General features: G+C 41.4%; 1 protein-coding gene across 5 annotated transcripts in view; it reads right to left on the bottom strand.

Annotated features, from left to right (window-relative positions):
- Positions 1–1,674: 1,674 nt before the first annotated feature.
- Positions 1,675–21,456, bottom strand: part of agtpbp1 (ATP/GTP binding carboxypeptidase 1) — a 35,366-nt gene continuing 15,584 nt past the window's right edge. For 3 of the 5 annotated variants that reach the window (XM_033620582.2, XM_033620580.2, XM_033620583.2), the window contains 15 exons: positions 20,719–20,819; positions 19,954–20,070; positions 18,226–19,001; positions 17,481–17,564; positions 17,227–17,316; positions 16,882–17,030; positions 16,590–16,677; positions 15,250–15,394; positions 14,519–14,669; positions 12,695–12,875; positions 12,356–12,485; positions 11,176–11,307; positions 10,099–10,275; positions 8,628–8,779; positions 1,675–2,674 (listed from right to left, as the gene is read on the bottom strand). In XM_033620582.2, the coding sequence (XP_033476473.2) occupies positions 2,503–2,674; positions 8,628–8,779; positions 10,099–10,275; positions 11,176–11,307; positions 12,356–12,485; positions 12,695–12,875; positions 14,519–14,669; positions 15,250–15,394; positions 16,590–16,677; positions 16,882–17,030; positions 17,227–17,316; positions 17,481–17,564; positions 18,226–19,001; positions 19,954–20,070; positions 20,719–20,819 (2,645 nt within the window). In that variant the 3' untranslated portion in view covers positions 1,675–2,502. The remainder of the gene's footprint in view (positions 2,675–8,627; positions 8,780–10,098; positions 10,276–11,175; positions 11,308–12,355; positions 12,486–12,694; positions 12,876–14,518; positions 14,670–15,249; positions 15,395–16,589; positions 16,678–16,881; positions 17,031–17,226; positions 17,317–17,480; positions 17,565–18,225; positions 19,002–19,953; positions 20,071–20,718; positions 20,820–21,456) is intronic. The other 2 variants (XM_078170683.1, XM_033620581.2) reach the window with 1 other exon arrangement.

Genomic DNA, 21,456 nt, shown 5'->3' on the forward strand with positions numbered 1-21,456 from the left:
CATGTTCCTTGTACGCCTAAACTCAAAGTATGCGTAAATTATTATTGTCATAGTTCATTCAACCCAGTCATGCTGACATTTCCCTCGCCAGGTTACTGTGGACAAACTTACAATGGAGAGGACGGGGTATTGAAAACACAAGTGATTGTTTGTCAAAGTCGAGTTTAGCCGAATTATCCAAACCAACGTCAGAGGGTGAAATTTAAGCCAAAGCAAAATATGACCCAGAAAGAAAGAAAACATTTTTCCTTGTTTATATTTCTGGTTGTGTCTGCCAATCACAGCACATTCTCCCCATAACTCAGTTAGGGTCCATTACAGTTATCTGACCAAATTTAAGAGTTTCAGAAGAATAAAATACAGCAGACGTTTCACCACATTCACATTTTATTTCCCATGTCTTCACTTGTCAATTTTCTGCATTACAATCAACTTAAAATGAGTTGCTATCGCTGCTTGTTTACCTCAAAATAAACATAAAACAAAAGTCGCCCCAACATAAACTGCTACAGAGAAACAAACATAACAGCACACACAATTCTCACAGGGACATTTTTTCACATCATCTATCCTTTACATACACACACGCAGACGCCCAGAACAATGACCTCCCTGGGTTCGTAAGTTCTTGAGTAAAATCTGAAAGGAAGTAGAACTAAAAGACAGAAAACAAGAGAATGGAAGAGGTTAGAGGGAAGAGGAGAGAATGATTGAGGGGAGTGAAGGAGAGTGAGAGGATAATCAAATTCAAAGAAGAAACAAACTGTAAGAGCATTAGCTGAGCTGAATAATGGAATAACTTAAACTCCTGCGAACACACACACACACACACACACACACACACACACACTAGCACTCACACACTTAAAATGCCTCATATACATACAGGTTTGCATCCCAGAAAACAATACTCAATAAATTACAAAGTAAAAACAACAGAAAGTAGCCATGCGCTAGCTGTACAAATGCAACAGAATCATACCTCATCTCCACAAACAAATAAAGAAATAATCAAACAAACTACTTTAAACTCTCGTTACAAAGCACCATCTGTTTGTATGCATGGGTCTCTCCTCAGCAAATCCACAAAATGTGCACACAGATTTGAGGATAAAAAGGAAACTAAATTCCAGTATAATTTTTTAAAACATCACAGCAATGTTACCACCAGCATTGGGCTGAGAGCTTCAAAACTAATGAGGTGACTGAAGTTGACTGAAGTTGAGGTTTGCAAACTGTGACATGTTGTGAAGTGATGTTTCATTCAGTTTGTTTCTCTTGGTTTTGCTTTTATAGAGTTTATCCAAAGTGCAAAAGGTGTTTCTTTTTGTTCTCTGCAGCTCATGCGTCTTGTTCGTTACTGCTTCATCTAACGTTATAATACTGTCTATTATTAAAAACAATGAAAACACCAACAGTGCGTGTGGATATTTTACATTCCGTCTTTATGCTCTGACTGCTGACTGAGAAACTCAAACCAGACCTGTGTTTGTTAGTTTGTGGTGCGTGTTTATATCTGCATTTCATGTATAGTACAAGGTTTGTCTTGATAAAGACGTGAACATTCTACATTTGAGTGATATAAATAGTTTGACTTTTGGATAAAGCGAGGCAAACAGCACATTGGTGGACCACGTGCACTGTGGCCGAAGAGGGAGGGGTTACATAGAGGAAGTGAGGTTACATCTGAGTGGGTTTTTCTACACGAGACGCCCGGGATGACGGATGTTAACCTGCAGCTAAGCTATGACAGAGCTGTTTGGTCATTCCCGCATCCCATTTAGACACCGCAACCTTGGCTTGTTGGAAAAAAGGAAGGAGGCAAGCAAGGAAGGACACAAGGAAGTGTCAGGTAAAAGCAGTAAAAAGTTAAAGTGCAGGGTGAGTGTACGGAGAAGACGGAAATAAGAAGGCAGGTTGGTTGGCTGGTCAGTGGAGGTCAGTGGAGGAGATCCAGTTTCCCTCCGTCACTGGGAGTGTTTTCACCAAACACAGAGCGACAGGTGAGAGGAGTTTCAGAAACAGTACCTAGAGAAGCCATTGGCTTTATTACACTACCACAGCCTTGTCAGATAGCTTCAGCGTAAGGTCAGCTGTGGGAAATGAGCGACAAGGGTTCAAGTTAAGGATCGGCGGTGCCTGCTGTTTGCTGCTCTGGCTAGCTATAAGTGAATCTCAGAGGCTATATGGTGTCTGAGGTCAGGGGTTACAGTTCATGAAGGTTATAGGATGACAGTGAAAGGTGAGAACATTCATTGAGCAACACAATCGGCTCCAGTGGGCCGACAAATCAATCCATCTGGGAGAGGAGCACCTCAATGCAGCTGACATACCATCGTAAAGTGTCTATATAACTGGATCAGGTGTAAATCTAAGCTATTTATTCACCAGCATGAGGAGAGTGGGTTCTGACTACTCCACCTGTGAAATCTTTTAGATCAGCTGACAATCCAAGCACTGGCTGGTTATACGCTCACGTTGCCAGCTATTGAGGAGATAAAATCAGTCCCTGTGATTTGTCTCAGAGTCCGACAGTTGATCGGGAATCTCCGGGGCTTCGCTGGCGTGCTCGTTCTCAGGCTCGGCGTCCTCGTCGTTGCTCTCTGCGCTATAGTCTATCGCCTCCAGAAAGGACGGCTCGTCCTCCTCCATCACATAGGTGGTGGGGCTGCTGCTAGGTAACAAAATAAAAGTGTCATTAATTTTTCTCTGAAAGTTAATGATGTAAGTGAGCCTGTCACGGTCACAACGCCTCATCTACATTGTGTCAGGGCTTTGGAAAAGCAGGCACACTGCACCATTAACGCTCATGGATAGTTAAAAAAAATATATATCTGCATGCATTACTCTGAGAAAATATAAACAAACATTTGTGCAGCTCTTCTTTAAAACAAAGCCTTATCTTCACTTGTGTATACAGTGTAGAACATAACTGTCATTATACTGTGCTTCACTCTGAGCTGAACTCAGAGGCACTGGAGGCAGCTAAGAGCTCTCTGAATTCACAGAGTGAAACATCTGAAATGGGTTTCATGGCCCTTGAAAATGTACTTTTGAGAAACCCATTTCTTGACAGCAAAAACCAAACACAGCATGGGGCATTTGTACAGAATGTAGGATTATCAATATGCTGGTTTATCTGGATAAATATCATCTTTGCTATATGATGTGTTAAGTTAAAAGAAAATGGCAAACAAAAAGAAATGACGCCTGTCATCTTACCTTCTGTCATTATACACTAAACTCTGCCTGACCATGTCACAGCATGTCTGTTTTGATTATTGCATTTCTTTAAAAGAACATATTCGCACATCCAACTTTCTCAGATGCAGGTGTGTTGGAAAGTGTCACTTGAGTGTTAAGAAAAGAAGATCCCGCATCACAATTTATTGGTTATACTAATGTTTCAGTCCCTCTGGATCTTCTTTAAAATTATTTCACACAGTTTTTACAAATTGTTAAACATTGTGTACTTGTAGTGCATACAAATATACAATGTTCAACAATTCTGAATGATTTATAAAAGCTGCAAGGCCGATGTGCCGCCAGACTATCACAGGGCTGACACATAAGAGACAGACAACCATTCACACTCACATTCACACCTACTGGTGATTTAGTGTCATCAATTAACCTGCATGTCTTTAGACTGTGGGAGGAAGCTGGAGTACCTGGAGAAGGCCCACACTGACACGGGGAGAACATGCAAACTCCACACAAAGGGGCTCCCCCACCCTGGAGTTCAAACCAGGAACCCCTTTGCTGTGAGGCGACAGTGCTAATCACGGTATTGTAAAAACTGTGCAGTCTCAATGAAGATCCACAGGGATTGAAACATTAGCATAACCTATAAACTATGATGCTGAGCAAAAGCAGTGTGCAGGATCTTATTCCCCAAGACTCAATACTGATTATTAAAAAATAATTAATTAACTGTTTTGTTTATAAAATATGACAAAAGCCCAGCACGAACTCCCAAGAGCCCAAGGTGATGTCCTTTAAGTTCTTTTTTTCTCTGACTAACAATCAAGAATTCAAGGATATTCAGTTTAAAAAACAGCACATCATTAATTTAAGAAGCTAGAACCAGGGAATGTTTTGCATTTTTTGGCTTGATAAATGAATGTAAAGTGAAAATACATTATACATATTAAAACAGATTTTAAAATCTCAATAGAACAGAAGCAGGACACAAAGTGTGCTCTGACTGATGAGGCTGTGTTTTTTTCCTCCCTGTCGGTCTTAATGGTTAAATGGTTGGTGGTTCTTTGAGGTTTTAGTGGCTTTAGTGGGTTTTTAATGGTGTTAATGGTCTGAAATGTGATCCCAGGGAGACAGTCGATCAGGGGGGCTCAGACAATGATCTCCCACCAAGTTCACCAGTGTGAGTGCAGGAGAGAGAGAGACGGAGAAATTGTGCGTCAGTATATGTACAGTAAATGTGTGTGTGCATGTGGGTAATGATGTGGATGGACAGAATATTGTCCAAACAGATAATGGGAGTTGTGAGTCAACCATTACAGGCCATTATAGAAGTACCATACCCAATCTCTTCTTTCTTTGGGTTACATTTTCTCCATCCACCAGTTGCAGCCATCTTTATATACAGTACAGCTCATGTATGCACATTAAAACCCCAAATTACCATCATTTTACTTGGATAAACCACCACATCTTACATCTGTACATCTCTTTCTGTCTTCCTGACACGCATACAAAAACACACCCATGCCCGTATCCACCCATTTACTCACTCCGAGACACCCAGTTATTTGCAGACGCCTCCCAATGGCCACAATATCATTGTTGTGATGACCTATTAAACGGTAAGTGGTACCATACCAAGCCCCACGCATAAAACCATAAACCCTGGATGAGAGCAACTAATCCCAAAGGACACTCACACAAACACACACACACACCAGCACACAAAAACACTTTTGGAGTCCCTTAATGATCAGACACATAAATGATGAATGAATATATCAATATTAGAGTAGAGTCGGTTAGTAGGGGAGAGAGAATGGGAGACACAGAGAGATGCCGAGATGCGAGCATTAAGTGGTTTTGAGTTTAAAGCCGTTCTTCCAAATCAACTGCTTTAACAAATCGGTGGAGGAGAGAACTCTGATGTTAAAAAAAAGAAAAGAAAAAGAAATTAAGATAACCTTGGTGGTCAAAGCTTGGGTTTGGCAAAATTTAATAATTTATTTGCGGTGTTGAGCTGAAGTACAATTTAATCTGTGTGGACCTCACAGTTCCGAAAAGGGACTTTTAATAGAGTTGATGTGACACGCAGTTAAGCTATGTGGTCATTTGTTAGGACGTACAAGGGTAACGCTGGCTCATGGTCTGAAGCCATTTCTTAAAATATAAATGAAGACTATCAGTGAAGAAACTTCAGTGCAACTTTGAATGTTGAATGACTTCATTGTGATTTTAGAGCTAAAACTTGATTTTCTTGATTAATCTTTAAAGATATGCCATGCAGGATGTTCCTAAAAAGTCATTGTACAGACTCAATACAGAAGTAATCCCTCTTAATCATCACTTATGACCCGTTAGAAGTGTGTGGCAGTATATTTTTTTGCACAGACTCTGCCCTCTGCCTGTATCTTCTTATTTTCTTCTTATGTTGTTGTGGAAATGGACTGTTAGATTAGTTTGCATTAGTATAGCCCCTTTTTATTCTTAAAAAAGTGCTTTTACACCACACGCTGCATTCAACCAATCACACACACATTCAAACATTGGTGGCCGAGGCTACCATACAAGATGCCGCCGTCTACTCAGTTAACCATTCGCACACACTCATACACCGATGGCACAGCCATCAGGAGCAATTAAGGGCTCAGTATCTTGCCAAGCATATTTCAGACCAGGATCAAACAGCTGTACTTTCGATCAGTGGAAGACCAAATGGTTGGGACGTTCTTGGGCACAAAGCAGTTGAGGTTGGGACTTTATAAAAAGGTAAGGGTGCCAGACTGTGAGCAGCATGTGTCCGAGAGGAAGCTTACAATCTCGGTCACAGTGCCAAAATCTGACACGCAAATACTGCAAATTTGGAGTTGGCTTTCACTCTCACTGGTGATACTGTTTATAAACAGTAGCCTACGCCCTTTTTAAAAGCCCCAAAAACACATTTAACATTGGTTTATCAACCTGATATTTCATGATTTTCAGAACTTTAGCGAGCACATTGTCATCTATGACACACTCCCCTCATTCAAGAGCCAGCTTAAGTCCCATCTCTTCAGGATCACCTACAACATCTAAAAAAATCCTCCCCCGTTTCATCCTCCACCCGCTCTCTGTCTTAATATGTGGTCCCTTTGTAGTGTAGTGTATAGTGTTGTTTATTTGCCTTTTGTTTGAGTGTCTTGTTTGAGTGTCCTTTGATTGAGTGTTTTGTTTGAGTGCCTGTTTCTGTACGTATTCTTTTGTAAAGCGTCTTTGAGTATCTAGAAAAGCGCTATATAAAACCGATTTATTATTATTATTATTATTATTATTATTATTATGTAAAATGTAATTAGCTCTGGTCAAATTTGGGCGTGGAAACCGTAATGGAACCCGTTCCATGTTGGTGAGAAAAAGGCTATGTGTGGCAAAGGGCATGGCTATGACTTAAGTACCTTTCCATTTATAAGGTGCAACCAGGAAGTTAGCATCTTCTTGGCTCCCTGGTTCAAAAAGCCTATAGAATTTTTTTTGTTGGATTTTGGATTATTGCCGAAAACAAGCTCTATGTTGAACAAACGTTTATGATATTTGCACGTTTTCTTCAGCATGACAATGTTCAAGAATGAACATCACTTTCATGATTTTTAAAGCCTGAATGAAATCGCCACAAGTAGAAAGCTAACACTGAGCTATAAACAAACTACACCATGGTTGCATGTCTAAACGTCGCCCCCAGAGCACAGCTCTAAAGTCATGATCGGCACGATGATGTTCTGTAGATGATTCTCAATTAGCTACTTGTTAGCAACCACCTTTTCTGAGATGCAAAAAAAGCTTCAAAATTCACGAGTGGGGTATTTACTGATGTATTTTATGTTGTAGAACAAAACATGAAAGTCTCTTTCAAACCTTCTTTGAGGCATCTAACCAAAAACCCATTCAAAAAAACCCACTGACTTTGAAACAAGGGAACCAGGAATGGTAAAATGCTAACTTATTTCCGGGTTTTAGGACTCATTTCTTGGGCACTCTATTGGTTCTGCATACAGTCAGAAAAATCTGACATAGGGCTGCAAGTAACAATTCACTTCAGTACTTGATAGTCTATCAACTATTTTTTTTTTTTGCAAAAAACGGCTTAATTACTTAAAAAATGTTGAAAATAATGGACAATGTACAGTAGGTGGCAAGTTCCCAGATGACTTTTCTTATTTAATCAGCCGTCTAAATCCCAAAAGATATTTAATTTACAATCATATAAAACAGAGAAAAGCAGCAAATTTGCACTCTCAAGACACTTAAATCAGAGAATATTTGGCATTTTTCCAGGATAAACACCAATATTTCATCATTTTCTGATGAATGATTAATAGACTCATCTTTGCACCAAACGCTGAGGGCATAAAAATATGATTACTTTTGTTTAAGCTGTCTATATAATGCAGTTGGCAACACAGAGAGGAGAGAGAAGAGAGGCCGGAGCATTAAATTGTGAACTCCAAGACAATAATCAAGATAAACTTTCTAATGAATCACTGCAGTGAGTCCAGAGCTATAAACAATATGAAGATATAATACACTATACTGCTTTGACTAGTGAGATTAGTGTTTGTCCCACAGTTGAACATATTCAATGCTGCTGTCCCCTGAACGCACCAGCACTTAAGTGGATGAAGACATGCTCTGACAATGATATCTTTAATGTATTTCTTTCCTGCTTTGTGCAAATATATTCCAGCTGCAAGCAACTGTGCGACAGTGTACTAGTGTGTGTGTTCCATGTGCATTTAATCCATACAGTACCATCCTGTTCACTGCGGCCTGAGGTGTAGGTGGAAATGGTTTAAAAGATCTTGTGGCTGTTTTACGCTCTCTTGGAGGAATAATGACACTGCTGACAATTATTCATACCCACTCCCCTCTCACTCCAGACTTTTCATTATATTCATCACACATGATCATTGATAGAATTTCAATGATGCTCACAGCAGCCCTGCATAAATGCAAGCCTTCATGTGTTTCTTGAGTAGTGATTCAGAGGGGATCCAGAGTGACAGTCACACCGTTGAGTATCAGTGCCGAGGGGGGAACGTGTCTGGCAGTAAGGAGGGGGATTTGTACAGATATAAAGGAAAACAGCCTGTAACAACTTTACTGTTGTTTTTTTTGTTTTATTTCCAGGCAGAATTTTTTGGCAAAAGAAAGTGCTTCTCATCTGAGATATCTTGGGAAGGTTACAATGCTGAGAAATAAAAAATTCTGAAGCCTAGTTCATGACATCTGTGGCGTTAGCCTGCTGTCTTGTTTCTATGAGACCACAGACTATATTCCTCAACTGTGTACACTGTGTGTGAGTTTCTAACCTTCACAGCAACACTCTCCATCTCTAAATAGCTTCACAGCAAGTGTGTGCGCCTGCATGAACTGTGCACATTACTAACCTGACCACTTTAGACTGTGTCCCAATAATATCGCTCTCTAAATCCAGCAGGTGTTGGTGATTGCGGAGCCCCGTCAGCCTCTTCAGCCTCAGCAGGGCCACGCAGAACTGAGCTCCCATCTCCTCCAGCTCTCGGGTGCCAATCTGAAGACCCTGAGGAGAACATGTACATGCACATCAAAGACACATACTGATAAATAGGTACTAATATGTTCACCAGGAGGAACACACTTCCAACATACAGCTAGATTTAAAAATAATTTCAAAGCTCCAACAGAAATCTGCTTTAAAATGGCTGCTGTGGGTTTCAATAGCTGCTCTGGGGCCGTTGTCCATCTTCAAACACCCCAGTTCTCAATGCTGGAAAGCGGTTGCCAAGGAAACTTTTCATGTAGAAACATGATAATATATTTCATTTGCAGAAGGGACACATTCAAAAGCATGTGCACTCACACCTGCAACCCCAACAAAGTCTTCACAGTGCTGTTCAATCACACACGTAAATGAATACTCACTCAGGGACACACACACAGAGAGCTTACCCCCCGACTCAACTACAAAACTTTCATGTTCCTATTTCCCCAGAGCAGAGCTAAGGAACATTTAAATTTGGCCTGGCCACAGAGATATGCAGCCTCAATTCAGAGGACATTAGTTCCTGCACATCTGGACAAACACTTTCACGCAAAGCAGTGGGGGTGCTAATCAGTGCCAAAATGGCATCCCTAGACTGCCTCTGGATGTGTAAGATGTTGACATTGGCAGAATCCAGTAGGAAGGAAATCAGCTGGGGTGCAAAGACAGTGAGGGAGAAGAAAGGGACATAGCAGGGTCAAAGGAAAGGAGGAGAAAAGAAGACGCAGAGCGAGGAGAGAGTGGAGACAAGGGCTGCACTGTCACCTAGTGGACACTTTGAGATTTATAGGGGCACCTCCCTCTCACTCGCAGGGGTGGGAGACACAATAAAACACATGTAAAATGCAATAAAATGTAATTAGAGCTGCAACGATTAATTAATTAGTTGTCAGCTATTGAATTAATTTCCAACTGGTATTTTTTTTTTTTTTCGGAAAATAAGTTAAAATTCTCTGATTCCAGCTTCATACACAGCCCTGGCTCTGTAAATGGGAAACAAACAAAGCTGTCAAAGTGAGCCACGCAACACTACCATGGCCATGGATGTACAAAGATAAAGAGTGACAGTAAGATGGAGCCTCTTAAGGAGATCTGACGGGAAGGGGTTTATTTGTTTGGGTGCCGAGTTCCAATATCAACAATCTTTCTCTAGAATCGCTGACTGCACCTTTAAAGCTCCGACCATAAACCACAACACCCCCAGTTCGAGTTCAGCCAAGTGATTCCCCATTACTGCCTCTCCCCTTATTTGACATCAGAAGAATGTTAGAAGTAGCACCAAGGAATTTAACAGCAGGGTTATTGTGCTAAACTCAATGACACTGAGTCTGTCTTACCTTATATTTGCCCTGGTCGCAGCCACAGAGCGTGCTCTCCATGGTGTAGCTGCGCTGCACTCCTATCTCCCTCCACACAACAACGCGGGCAGTTGACTCTTTGGAGCGCTCCACAACAAAACTACAGCTTGCCATGCTGAAGGCCGGGGCGATCTGGGACAGGATCTTAGGCAGCGCCTGAGAGACACACATGAAGCTGTTTGAGTGTTTATGCGTAGGTGTGTGTGCATTAGTGTGTCGGGGGGACAGATGATAAAGTATGTTTTATAGTCGGGACAAATAACTGTGTCCAACTGGCTTATGTACAGAGCAGCTGATGCTGCTTTCCAAAATGTTTGCTGTGGGCTCGTAGCCTGAGGCGACATGTCCACTAGCAAAGTCTGCCATCTTTATTAGCATTCTGCTGAGTGAAAAATATTTTTGTTGCATTCCCAAATGCAGAGAGAAACAACAAACTGATCTTGACCTGACCAGCTTGACTGGTGAGTAGAGAGAAAAAGTCCTACACTGATGCAGAGTCAAATTCAAGGTCAATTATACTAAAATTGCCTGAGTAAAACAAATCTGAATGTGTCTGTCAGATAAAAGCTGCTGCTGAAACACGACACTGACTAAAAAAGACAGAAAACTAATAGATTAGGCATCTAAAATGAACACAATAAGGATATCCATAGCAATGACACAGGATGCAGGTATCTCAAAACTGGAAATGGTGCCTGATGTTAGCATATTTACAAATAGAGAGGAAGTCAAACTCAATTACTGACAGTTTTAAGTGCCAAAGTATAACAAGTTAAAATGGTGCTACAATCTGGTATTAAGTTGGGACACAGGAAGTGAATTGCAGTGCATACACTGTACAGGACAGGTATGTGATGACGTAAATATAAGATGCTAAAACTTAATGAAGATTATCTTTTTGTTCTGAGTTCATGCAGTTATTATTCAGTGAGGTGAGAAGACTAATCTGAAACAGACAGACAGAGAGAGTGACACTGTAAGGATGAGTGTTGGTATGCACTAAAGGCAGACTGAGTGTGAGTGTGTGTGTGTGTGTGTATGTGTGTGCGTGCTCACCCTGTATCCAAGGTCCTCCTGTAAGTCACTGGATGTCGCGCTGATATTGGACTGCCAGACTGTCTCCTTCACACTGCAGCCATACATAAACACATTCTTCTTCCTGGAATGACCGTGGTAGTCGCAAAACACCTGTGCACAGATGCACGCGTGCACACACACACGCGCGCGCACACACACACACACATAAACACACACCCAGGAAATAAAGGAAGGAAAGGATTAAGATTAAGATGCACACTGCAGTGAAAGGAAATTGGCTTTATCTTCTCTTGCTCTAATTTTACAAACTTGTTTAAGTGGCTATGTGAAATTAATGAATACAAAAATCAAACACAGAGACAGTTACTCAAATTAACTCATTGTATCATCATCAAATGATGATCAATGATCATCAATGTTACTGCTAAGACAATCTTGGAACCCACTGGCTGGCGGTCTGATGACAATAATGCCAAGATGAAGTTCACAGTTTGATCGGCAAATTTAAACATTTGGGCTAACCTCTATAAAACAGCTATCTGCATATAAAGGCAGACAAATTAGAACAAACAGATAAATCGTAATCAGATGATAGCCGATGGGAGAATGCATTTTGGCCATATGTTCTGCGTCCTTTGCTCTCCACATGAACTGTTTACCTGCAGGCAACCAAAGCCCACTCAAACCTGACTGGTCAGTACTATCGGGACTACAAACAGAGGCCAGAATGCTTCTGATACCAAAATTCTGTCCTGTTGCCTACAGATTCTGCACACATATGCAGATATCTGTTTATACATATATACTGCGACATTTTCTCCGGTGTGTTTTCAGAAGAAGGACAGCGGCCTCACCTTGCTTTGTGCTGTAAAGCCATTACTCTTTATACAGTAAACAAATCTCCCATAAAAGCAATATTCCATTATATCTAACTTGCTGACACACAGTGTAGCACAGAGGCCAGAAGAGGCTGTTGTTTATGGTAACTGCATTAATGTCCTAAAACTAATGTGGTGATTTATCCACATGAAATTTAGTGAACATGCAGCCAAACAGTGTGTGCAGCTGAACAGGAGGAATGGCACCGACATTATTAAGACGTTAGGAGAGACTCTTTATACTTCCCAAATGAAAGATGATGCGGCAAAGTGCAAAATGCCCCCAAAGTAATTTAAGTCCACTTAATTAGAGGTCATACCAGCGGTGCCCTTTGTATGTGTGCAAGGTACTGCAGCAGGCTCTTAGTGTGGTAGATGGTGGGGTGGAGCTCAGGATTGGGGTTCTGCCACTGGCGATTCAAATCCTCTCCACTCAGAGAACAACGGTGACTACAGCAGAAAGGAGACGGCAGAAGAGGGGAAGGATACAGAGTGGAAAAGAAGAGAGCAACAGCTGGAGAATCCTTCAAGACAAGACTGTGTGTGTGTTAATGTAAATAAAGCTGTGACCAACGTGCAGGCCGAGGGTCAGCAGATGTTTGCATCTACTTGAAAGCTGTGAATTTGTGTTAATTTTTTTCGAGACTCTTCTTACTCACTTTCCATTTACAACTCCGTCAGGGTTGAGCATGGGGACGATCTTGAAGATGTAGGCCTCTCTCAGGCTGGCTGCAAGTGGGCTGGTGCCCATCAGGAACTCCAGCGTGCCCTTCATTACCCAGCTGGCGTTGGTCTCTCCAGGGTGCACTCTGGCTGACAGGAAGATCAACGGACGATTCCCTAAAGATTGAGAAAGAAGAAGTGCACAGTACAAACAGAGGAATGAGAAAAAACAAACAGACTCAGTAAACTACAGTGGAGGGAAAACCTATTTTGGAAGCACCGATATTCATCCTTATGTTCTTGCAAGCATTAGAAAGAACGGCACATTCCCGTCTTTTCTTAGAGAACATTTTAGAGAACTGTCCAGGAGCCAAGCGTGAAGAAGCACAAATCTTTTACAAAGGCCCGGAGAATCTTTATACTGTACTATCGTATTTTTACCATGCAGGATTGTCAGTTACTATCTGTAAACACTCTTCCCAGCAAAAGTGAACGTAAAAGCCCAGATTCACTCTTGTTTGGCAATTCACCTTGCTATACGTTTGTGCTTCTTTGCTGCCTGTTGCTTACTGTCTGACACCTGGTCGCTACCTTCTTATAAAGCTCCTATAAAACTGCTATCTCACATAAGCGCTGTGAAGGTACACGCCCATAAATGTCCCAAACACAAAATAAGAAGGAAATAAAGGCAGAGGACGGAGTCTCTGCAGAAAAATACACCGCCACACGCTTCTGATGGGTCATAGGTGTTGATTTAGAGGGATTACTTCTGTATGTTTTGTTGGAAAATCCTGCACAGTGTTTTTTTAACTAATTATAGATTATTTGGGACAAAATAATCTCAGAGCTCCATTTGCTGAAGAAGTCAATGAGATGCAGTTAAAACTTAAAAAAGCTAGCAAGTGTGACCTTTAAGATTTTGTAACACAGACAAGGACAAGAATGAAAGTCCATCTTCAAAATGGCAGATTAGATTTGTCAGTAAGACTTGTCTAAGGTGACGACACAACAGCCATTAAATATTTGGATATTATGGCCCAGTGGCTTCAAGATGCCGGCTGTTACCAGGACATCTGGCAAACATACATTTAAGACCCATTTGCTAGTTTGATATGATGCCATCATAATTTTGTTGCACACTTAACATTTTTCCAGAACAACTAAATGATTCCAGGGCCATTTTCACCTATGTTTGAACATCCAGGACTTAATTTCACCAGGATAATCCACTCAGTTTGCCTGATATCAGACAGATTTGTCAACTTGAACTACACTTGAAAGGTTTGGACCCAGGCAACCACTCAGTATCAAAGATGACAATGGGAATCCTGGATACAAACATCCATCCATTTTCATTTGCTTATCTGGGGCTGTGTTGCGGGGCAGCAGGCCGAGCAAAGCACCCCAGATGCCCCTCTCCCCAGCAACGCTTTCAAGCACCTCCTGGGGGACCCCATGTCGTTCCCAGGCCAGATGAAATATGTAATCCCTCCAGTGTGTTCTGGCTCTGCCCCGGGGCCTCCTACCATCCTGATCAGATGCCTGAACCACCTCAACTGACCCCTTTCAACGTGAAAGGCGGCTCCCTCTGGATGTCCGAGCTCCTGACCCTATCTCTAAGGCTGAGCCCAGCCACCCCATGGAGGAAACTCATTTCAGTCACTTGTAACCACTATCTCATTCTTTCGGTCACTACCCAGAGTTCATGACCATGGGTATGGGTTGGGACGTAGATGGACCAGTAAGTCAAAAGCTTTGACAGCTTGTGGATACAAACAAAACTATAAAAAGTATATCCTACTTACAACTACTTTACTTACTAAACTGACAGATGTGATCATTGGAGTTGGACTCAGGCAAGGCAGTGATGGTGAGAAGGGGGCAGCTGTTTCCCCCCAGTGTTTCACAGAGGACGTCCTGTCTCAGGTAGATCTGAGGGGTCCTCAAAGCCTCCAGTTTGGACAGGTGCATCTGAGGACACAATCAAAGGAATAAATTAAAGTTTTCACATTTTGCCCGCTAACATTATTATCTACAGCTTCCATTTAAAACCTAATCTCTCCTCGCTTCTCAACATTTTACCGCTGTATTGTTTCACTGGCTGTTTATGAGGCCATTTTGTGATTAAGTGATTCAGTTTGAGCTTCTCTTTTGTGGCTTGTATTATAAGCAATTCTGCATAGTCGCTCTCGATAAAGGCAGACAAAATGTAATTATATAAACATAACTATCAACATAACGAGTGTACAGTAGTTAGAGAGCACAGCAGTTATCTGAGCTCAGATTTGAAGGACATATAAATGATACAACAAGGGAAAAAACAGTGAACTCCATCAAGAGGCAGCTGCATCTGGAGTCACTGGGGGTCTGGGAGGTTTCGCAGTAGGAGAAGAGAGTAATAATTACCATAGGAGACAAGAGTGTGCTGAGAATCATAGGGAGCAAAACCATTACAACTAGACAATATGGTCAAAAGGGGGGTCAGAGATATGTATACTACTACATGCTAATGTTCTCTAGATGACAGTAAACAATGGTATTGTAACAGTACCTTAAGAGTGGAGTATGTATATGGGTAATGATAGGCGAAGTAGCAGACATCATCCTTATGGCTGAAGGTTGTGCTGAAGGTCATCGTATAATAAGACTTCCCTTTCTGACCACCAGCTGCTATGGAACTCCTTGCAAAGTGATTCCTGTGGAGAAGCACGAATGTTTCATGGGTAAGTGTTGCACAATACAGCACTCATAACACTTTGACTCAATGGCCACTTTATTAGGTACACCTACACAATCTATTACAATCCAATACAGCAGTTGTGACACACAGCTACTTGTCAAGAAGCTTTATGCTGATGTTCACATTTAGTAACACTGTTGGTAATGTGAGAATTCAGTTATATGTTATTTCGCAGGTAATTGTTTAAAGGGACAGCTCATCCAAAAATCAAAATTGCATATATTTCTTCTTACCTGTAGTGCTATTTATCAGTCCAAATTATTTGGTGTGAGTTGCAGAATGTTGGAGATACTGACGGTAGAGATGTCTGCCTTCGCTCTTAATATAATGGAACTAGATGGCACTCATCTTATGGTGCTTAAAGTGCAAAAAAACCCAAACATCTGAAAACCTCAACAGCAATGTCTCTTTCCAGAAATCATGACCCGGTTACTCAAGATAATCCACAAACCTTGTTGTGAGCAGTTTAATGTAGGAACTATTCTCTTTCAGCTGAACTATACCCACCAACTGTATAGCCAGGCAGAAGGAAGTGTGCCATCTAGTTTCATGTCTTCCAGAGAAGGCAGACATCTCTATGGCCAATATCTCCAACACTCGGCAGCTCGCACCGAAACAATCCAGTCTGATAAATAGCCCGACAGGTAAGAGGAAAAATGTGTGTTTTTAGTTTTCAGGTGAACTGTCCCTTTAAGATGGTGTTGTACTGGACTACATTATACTGTGATGTGTTTCTAATTATTTGCCCCCTTGGTTTATGTTAACCATGTCTAAGAACTAAGACTAAACCCTAAAACTAAACATTATAGGCATCATCAAAAGTTTTTTACTATTCTGAAGTCCATTAGATTGTACATGTTGATCATAAAATGGCCACTTAGTGTACATTACATCATACATGCACTACATGTTTTAAGTATGCGGTACAATTTAAAAAGATGTAAAGGTGAGAGTTCCCTTCTAAAGGATGCTTCTTGAAGATGTTGCAGTATTAAGAACGTCAAAGTATTTAAGCTTTATAGCTATTGTCTATAAAATGTATAAATATTCTTGACAGTAGCTTCAGTATGGCAAAATTGGTATGCTGCACGAAAACTGTGACTGAAAACACTTATCAAAAAGATAGCCTCTCCCCCTCTGAGTGCACCTACTTGTAGTAACAGATGTCTGTTCCTGTTCTGACCCAGTGTGGCCTTCCACTGATCGCCTCCTGCACTGAGTACATCAGCACCTGCATGCCTGCACACACACAAGGAGAAACACAAACACACTAACTAACGATGTGTGCCATCTGATACTCAAGTGACCTTATAAAGACTAACTGTGGGTCAAAAGTTCTTTAAACTCACTACAGAGTAATTTAATATTTAAGAAAACACACAAATCTTCTGTAGAACAGATGAAGAATGACTGTTTTTATCCAGATGTTCTTGTGTATCTCACCGTAGTTGAACTGGCTGTTTGACTTCTCAGAGTTGATGATGTTGAAGCGGTAGGCAGTTCCAACACGCATGCCGCTCACCTCAAAGTAGAACCACTGGTGGTAGTGATTACTGTTGATGTCTGAATTCAGCACAAGGTCATACTCGTATCTGGAGAAACATCGCAACATAAGCTATAAATGTGGACCCAAACACCATCAACAACAAATAATACTGATGTAACACTAGGATGAATATAGTCGGCCATGGCTTTAAGTGCTATAAACGTGATAAAAGTTGATTTAACACTGACTATCCTATTGTGAACAGTTGCTCATTACCCTGTGACTGATGTGACAATACTTACTTCCTGACTTGGACTGCCTTCCTGAGGTTTCCAGACTCAAACTGAGAGTTGAACTTCAGTGATTCGCCATCGTCTTCAATCACAGGACAACTGAAACACAACAAAATGTCGATGACTGATTGAGCTAATCAGATTTGTGAATGTCACAGCTCTCAACAACAGCGGAAAAAGGACACAAACTGTAGCTGTCTTCAAATGTTAGCTCCATTTAGCCTGTGTGTTTTAGGTTAACAGACTCTGTAACAGGGACTCACCTGGGATTGTCCAGGTCGTAAACTACTTTATCCACGATATCATTAGGATGAATCAACCTCTCGATGTCCTGGAATATCTTAGACCTGCAGAGTTAGACCCGCAAACAAACTCATGATTAACACAATACATGACCAACATGTTTTCCATTAAAATATAATAATTCACACAGATGTGAAAAACTAAAGGAAAGGAAATGCCTTTCCCCACCACCATGACAACAAAATTAAAAATATAAACTATCTCAGATTTACACTGACAATTTGAACTGCAAAACCAAGTGCAAAACCCCAGAATGTAACCACATGATTGCATTTAACTTTTGTAAAATGGTGCCTGGAGTTTTGAGTCACAGCTTGTCCTTGGAAAAAGCATTACAAAAACATCACTATTACTGAGGCTCCAAAAGGACTGACTGGAGCCCCACAAGTCAGCCTAAGGTCACACTCATATCTGTAGGGTAGGTCAAAAAGTTTCAAAATATTCTAAGCACAAAATATTTGCTTATGTAAAATCTTTCTGGCATGAAAAACACCACAGTAAACTGCAGTTGTGTGCGCTGTTGTAATGGTTTATGCTTGTTTTATTGCTTGTTTCTTTTTCTCTTCTCTCTTTCTTTGCACTGGAGATGAACTACAGTGCTTTATCAAAACAACTTCTATTCCTCGCTTTTATAATCTGTGCACCCTCTTTATTTTGTATGTGAAATGATTTCTGCAAACCACAGTTTTAATAGAAATGTCTCACCTCTGTACACCGTAAACTCTCTCCTGAAGGGGCTCCTTAAATGTCGGTGCTACATGGCCAAAGTAGTCTGGGTAAGCCACTTCAGCGTACTGGGGAACGGAGCGTGTTCCCTTCACCATCTCCACGTACAGGTCGGGGTCATGCAGCGGGAGGAGCAGGGCCGTGTCTGGCACCTCCAGAACTGCTCCTTCCCCCATCTCATCCTCAGCACCCTCTGAGCCACAATCTGAACCCCAGTTGCTGCCTCCTCCTCCCACCCGACGAGTAGCAATGCCCCCCAAGAGCAGAGGAGACTGGATGTGTCTGGTGGCGTTGACTGGGGATCCTTCCTGTTTGACTCCCCTTCCTCCTTCTTCTCCTGTGTTCAGAGGCCTCTCCTCTTCTAGAGAGACACACTCCAACACATGTGCAAGGTCCTGGTCTAACTTATGCCCCTGAGAGGGAGGCCTGGCGAGGGAGGACAGTGTCATATGTGTGTCTGGGGAAGGAATGTGAGCCTCCTCTTTTTTGTGTTGGTCCTTGGTGAGGTGGATGCTGTCCAGTTCTAGAGGTGTCGGGGGAGCAGGAGTGGGTGCAGGAGGAGACGGCAGAGTGTGTTGTCCTTTGGTAGGGGTGCAATCCTCCTGAGAGCTCGAGATGGGGACATGCTTTGGGGACAGGGCTTGAGCTGTGGGCACTATGATTGGTCGAGTGGATCGAGCTGGGGCTGATGATGAGGAGAAAGACGATGATGAAGATGTGGTAGAGGCACTCTTTGAGGATTCAAAGTTATAACCCTGTAGGAATAAGATCAATCAGAAAAAACAGACAAGTATTAGTGGTAGAGACCACACATCCACTGTAAGAAAAATAATAAAGGATATTTTATAACCTCTGATAAAAGCAATGCTGAGCGCCTCATCAGGCTCATAACATATGCAATGGGACAAAGGCTTTCATTTTTGTTGAAATTAATAACGACATGCAGGTGTGTGAAATAGGTTTTACCATCTCAGACATTTAAAATCAGTAAGTGAAAACACTGATAAAATCAAAATACAAAAATACCCAGGAGCAACACACACTGAAAATTAAGCCAAATGAGGAAAAGAGTAATGGGAAGAAAATAAATTAAAATTCAGGTAAATTCATCTTAATAATATGACGTTATAATAATATAATAAATGAAGGAGAAAAAAAGATAAAATTAATAATGAAAAATAATTGAATGGAAAAAATAGAATTAAATTAGGAAAAGAAAAACACAAAAAGAAAAAGAAAGAAAAACAAGGTACACTGATGTCTTAATCAAATATTTCTCTGACAATTTATGTCTCATATTAATTCATTCTGACATAACAGTGCTGCTGACATCAAGCCAGGAGGATAAAATTTTAATGTTAAAAATATACCTACGTAACTGAGAGTACTGTGCCAACACACTGCCTAACTGGAGCCTATCCCAGCTGACATTGGGTGAGAGGCAGGGTACACCCTGGACAGTTCACCAGACTATCACAGGGCTGACACATAGACACAGACAACCATTCACACTCACATTCACACCTGCGGTCAATTTAGAGTCACCAATTAACCTGCATGTCTTTGGACTGTGGGAGGAAGCTGGAGCACCTGGAGAAAACCCATGCTGACACAGGGAGAACATGCAAACTCCACACAGAAGGGCTCCCCCATCCCGGGGTTCGAACCCCCCACCCTGGAACCCTCTTGTGGGCACAAATTACTGACCTGGAAGTCTTCAGAAAGCTCCAAGAAAAACCTCTCATAGACCCTCAACTCCTCGAAGGGACGACCAGGGCCCTTTTTGGGATGCAGCTTGTTCAGGTCCGTCTCTATGTCATCATTCTGATTAAAAACAAACAAAAGGAAAATACACATCTAAATGTAAAACCTCAGACTGTGTGCTGTCTGGCTGTGTCTGGGCTATTACTTAATCTGTTGCTGCTATCTAAGGATTAAGAGATACGAAAACGAGGGAAAGAAGAACTACGGCTAATGAGAAAACAATAAAAGTGACATAATGCAGCTGTTTAATTTTAAGGGGATTTTGTAGCGCTTAGAAATGTTGAGTGCCTCGCTGGATTGCTTCGTCACACACTGTAAGGCCAGAGCAATGTTTTGATTAAATCAGCAATTGTAAAAGCATATCAGACATGGTTGACATGTTTGACAAAGAGATACGGGAGTGTTTGGCACGGTCTGGTGAGCTGACGTTGGTGAGTTATGACTGGCCTCTGCTGGAAGTAAAGAGGAGTGCAGAGGAAGGGATACAGCTGTAAGAGATTGTATCCTCAAATGACATGACATCACAACCCTTTGTTAAGTTCAATCATGCTGCAAAAATGTTGTAAATATGTAAATCACTACAGTGTACACTGTCTCTGTTGCACCACGGTCATACATAGAAAATATACTCAACTTTTTGAACACTAAGTGCAACACGTAACGTTGCCATGTGAAATACGGTGTGTGCATGCGAGTGCTGAATATTACCAGAGCGCGCTGATCCTTCTCGTCCTCTTCATTCTCAGTTTCGTTCTCTGTGTCTGCATCTGTCTCCTCGTTATCGTCGCTTTCATCCACCACATCATCCACTGGGTACACACACACACCCACACACACACACACACACACACACACACACACACATATACACACAAAGATATATAAGGTGACTGTCCTTAAAATGAACATTTTCCTTCTTTTCGCCCAAGCTAGGAGTTTATTATTTTCCAAAGTGTGTGTAAGGCTGGCACGTAACCAGACTGGCAGAACTCAACTGATTTCGGTCATTGAGTTTAATTGCTATGAGAGGAACAGAGAAAATGTTAACAAAAAGATGTGAGCAGCCATGATTCAGAGATGAGTGTGAGATTTAGAGGACAGAAGAAATGTTGAGAATATTTCTTCAAATACACTGAGCTGGTGATTAAGGCTGCAACTAATGATAATTTTCATTGTCGATTAATGTGTCCATTATTTTCTCAATCAATCGATGTGATGTTTGGTCTATAAAATGTCAGAAAATGGTGAAAAATGTCAATCCCTGCTTCCCAAAGCTCAGGGTGACGTCCTCAAATGTCTTGTTTTGTCCACAACCCAAATACATTCAGTTTACTGTCATAGAGGAGTAAAGAAACCAGAAAATATTCACATTGAAGAGGCTGGAATCAAAGAATCTTGAGTTTGTTTTTCTTCATCAAACCAATTAATTATTCCAGTTAGTTGGCA

This window comes from Epinephelus lanceolatus, chromosome 9 (assembly GCF_041903045.1).
Source record: "Epinephelus lanceolatus isolate andai-2023 chromosome 9, ASM4190304v1, whole genome shotgun sequence".
In the NCBI taxonomy this organism is placed as follows: domain Eukaryota; kingdom Metazoa; phylum Chordata; class Actinopteri; order Perciformes; family Serranidae; genus Epinephelus; species Epinephelus lanceolatus.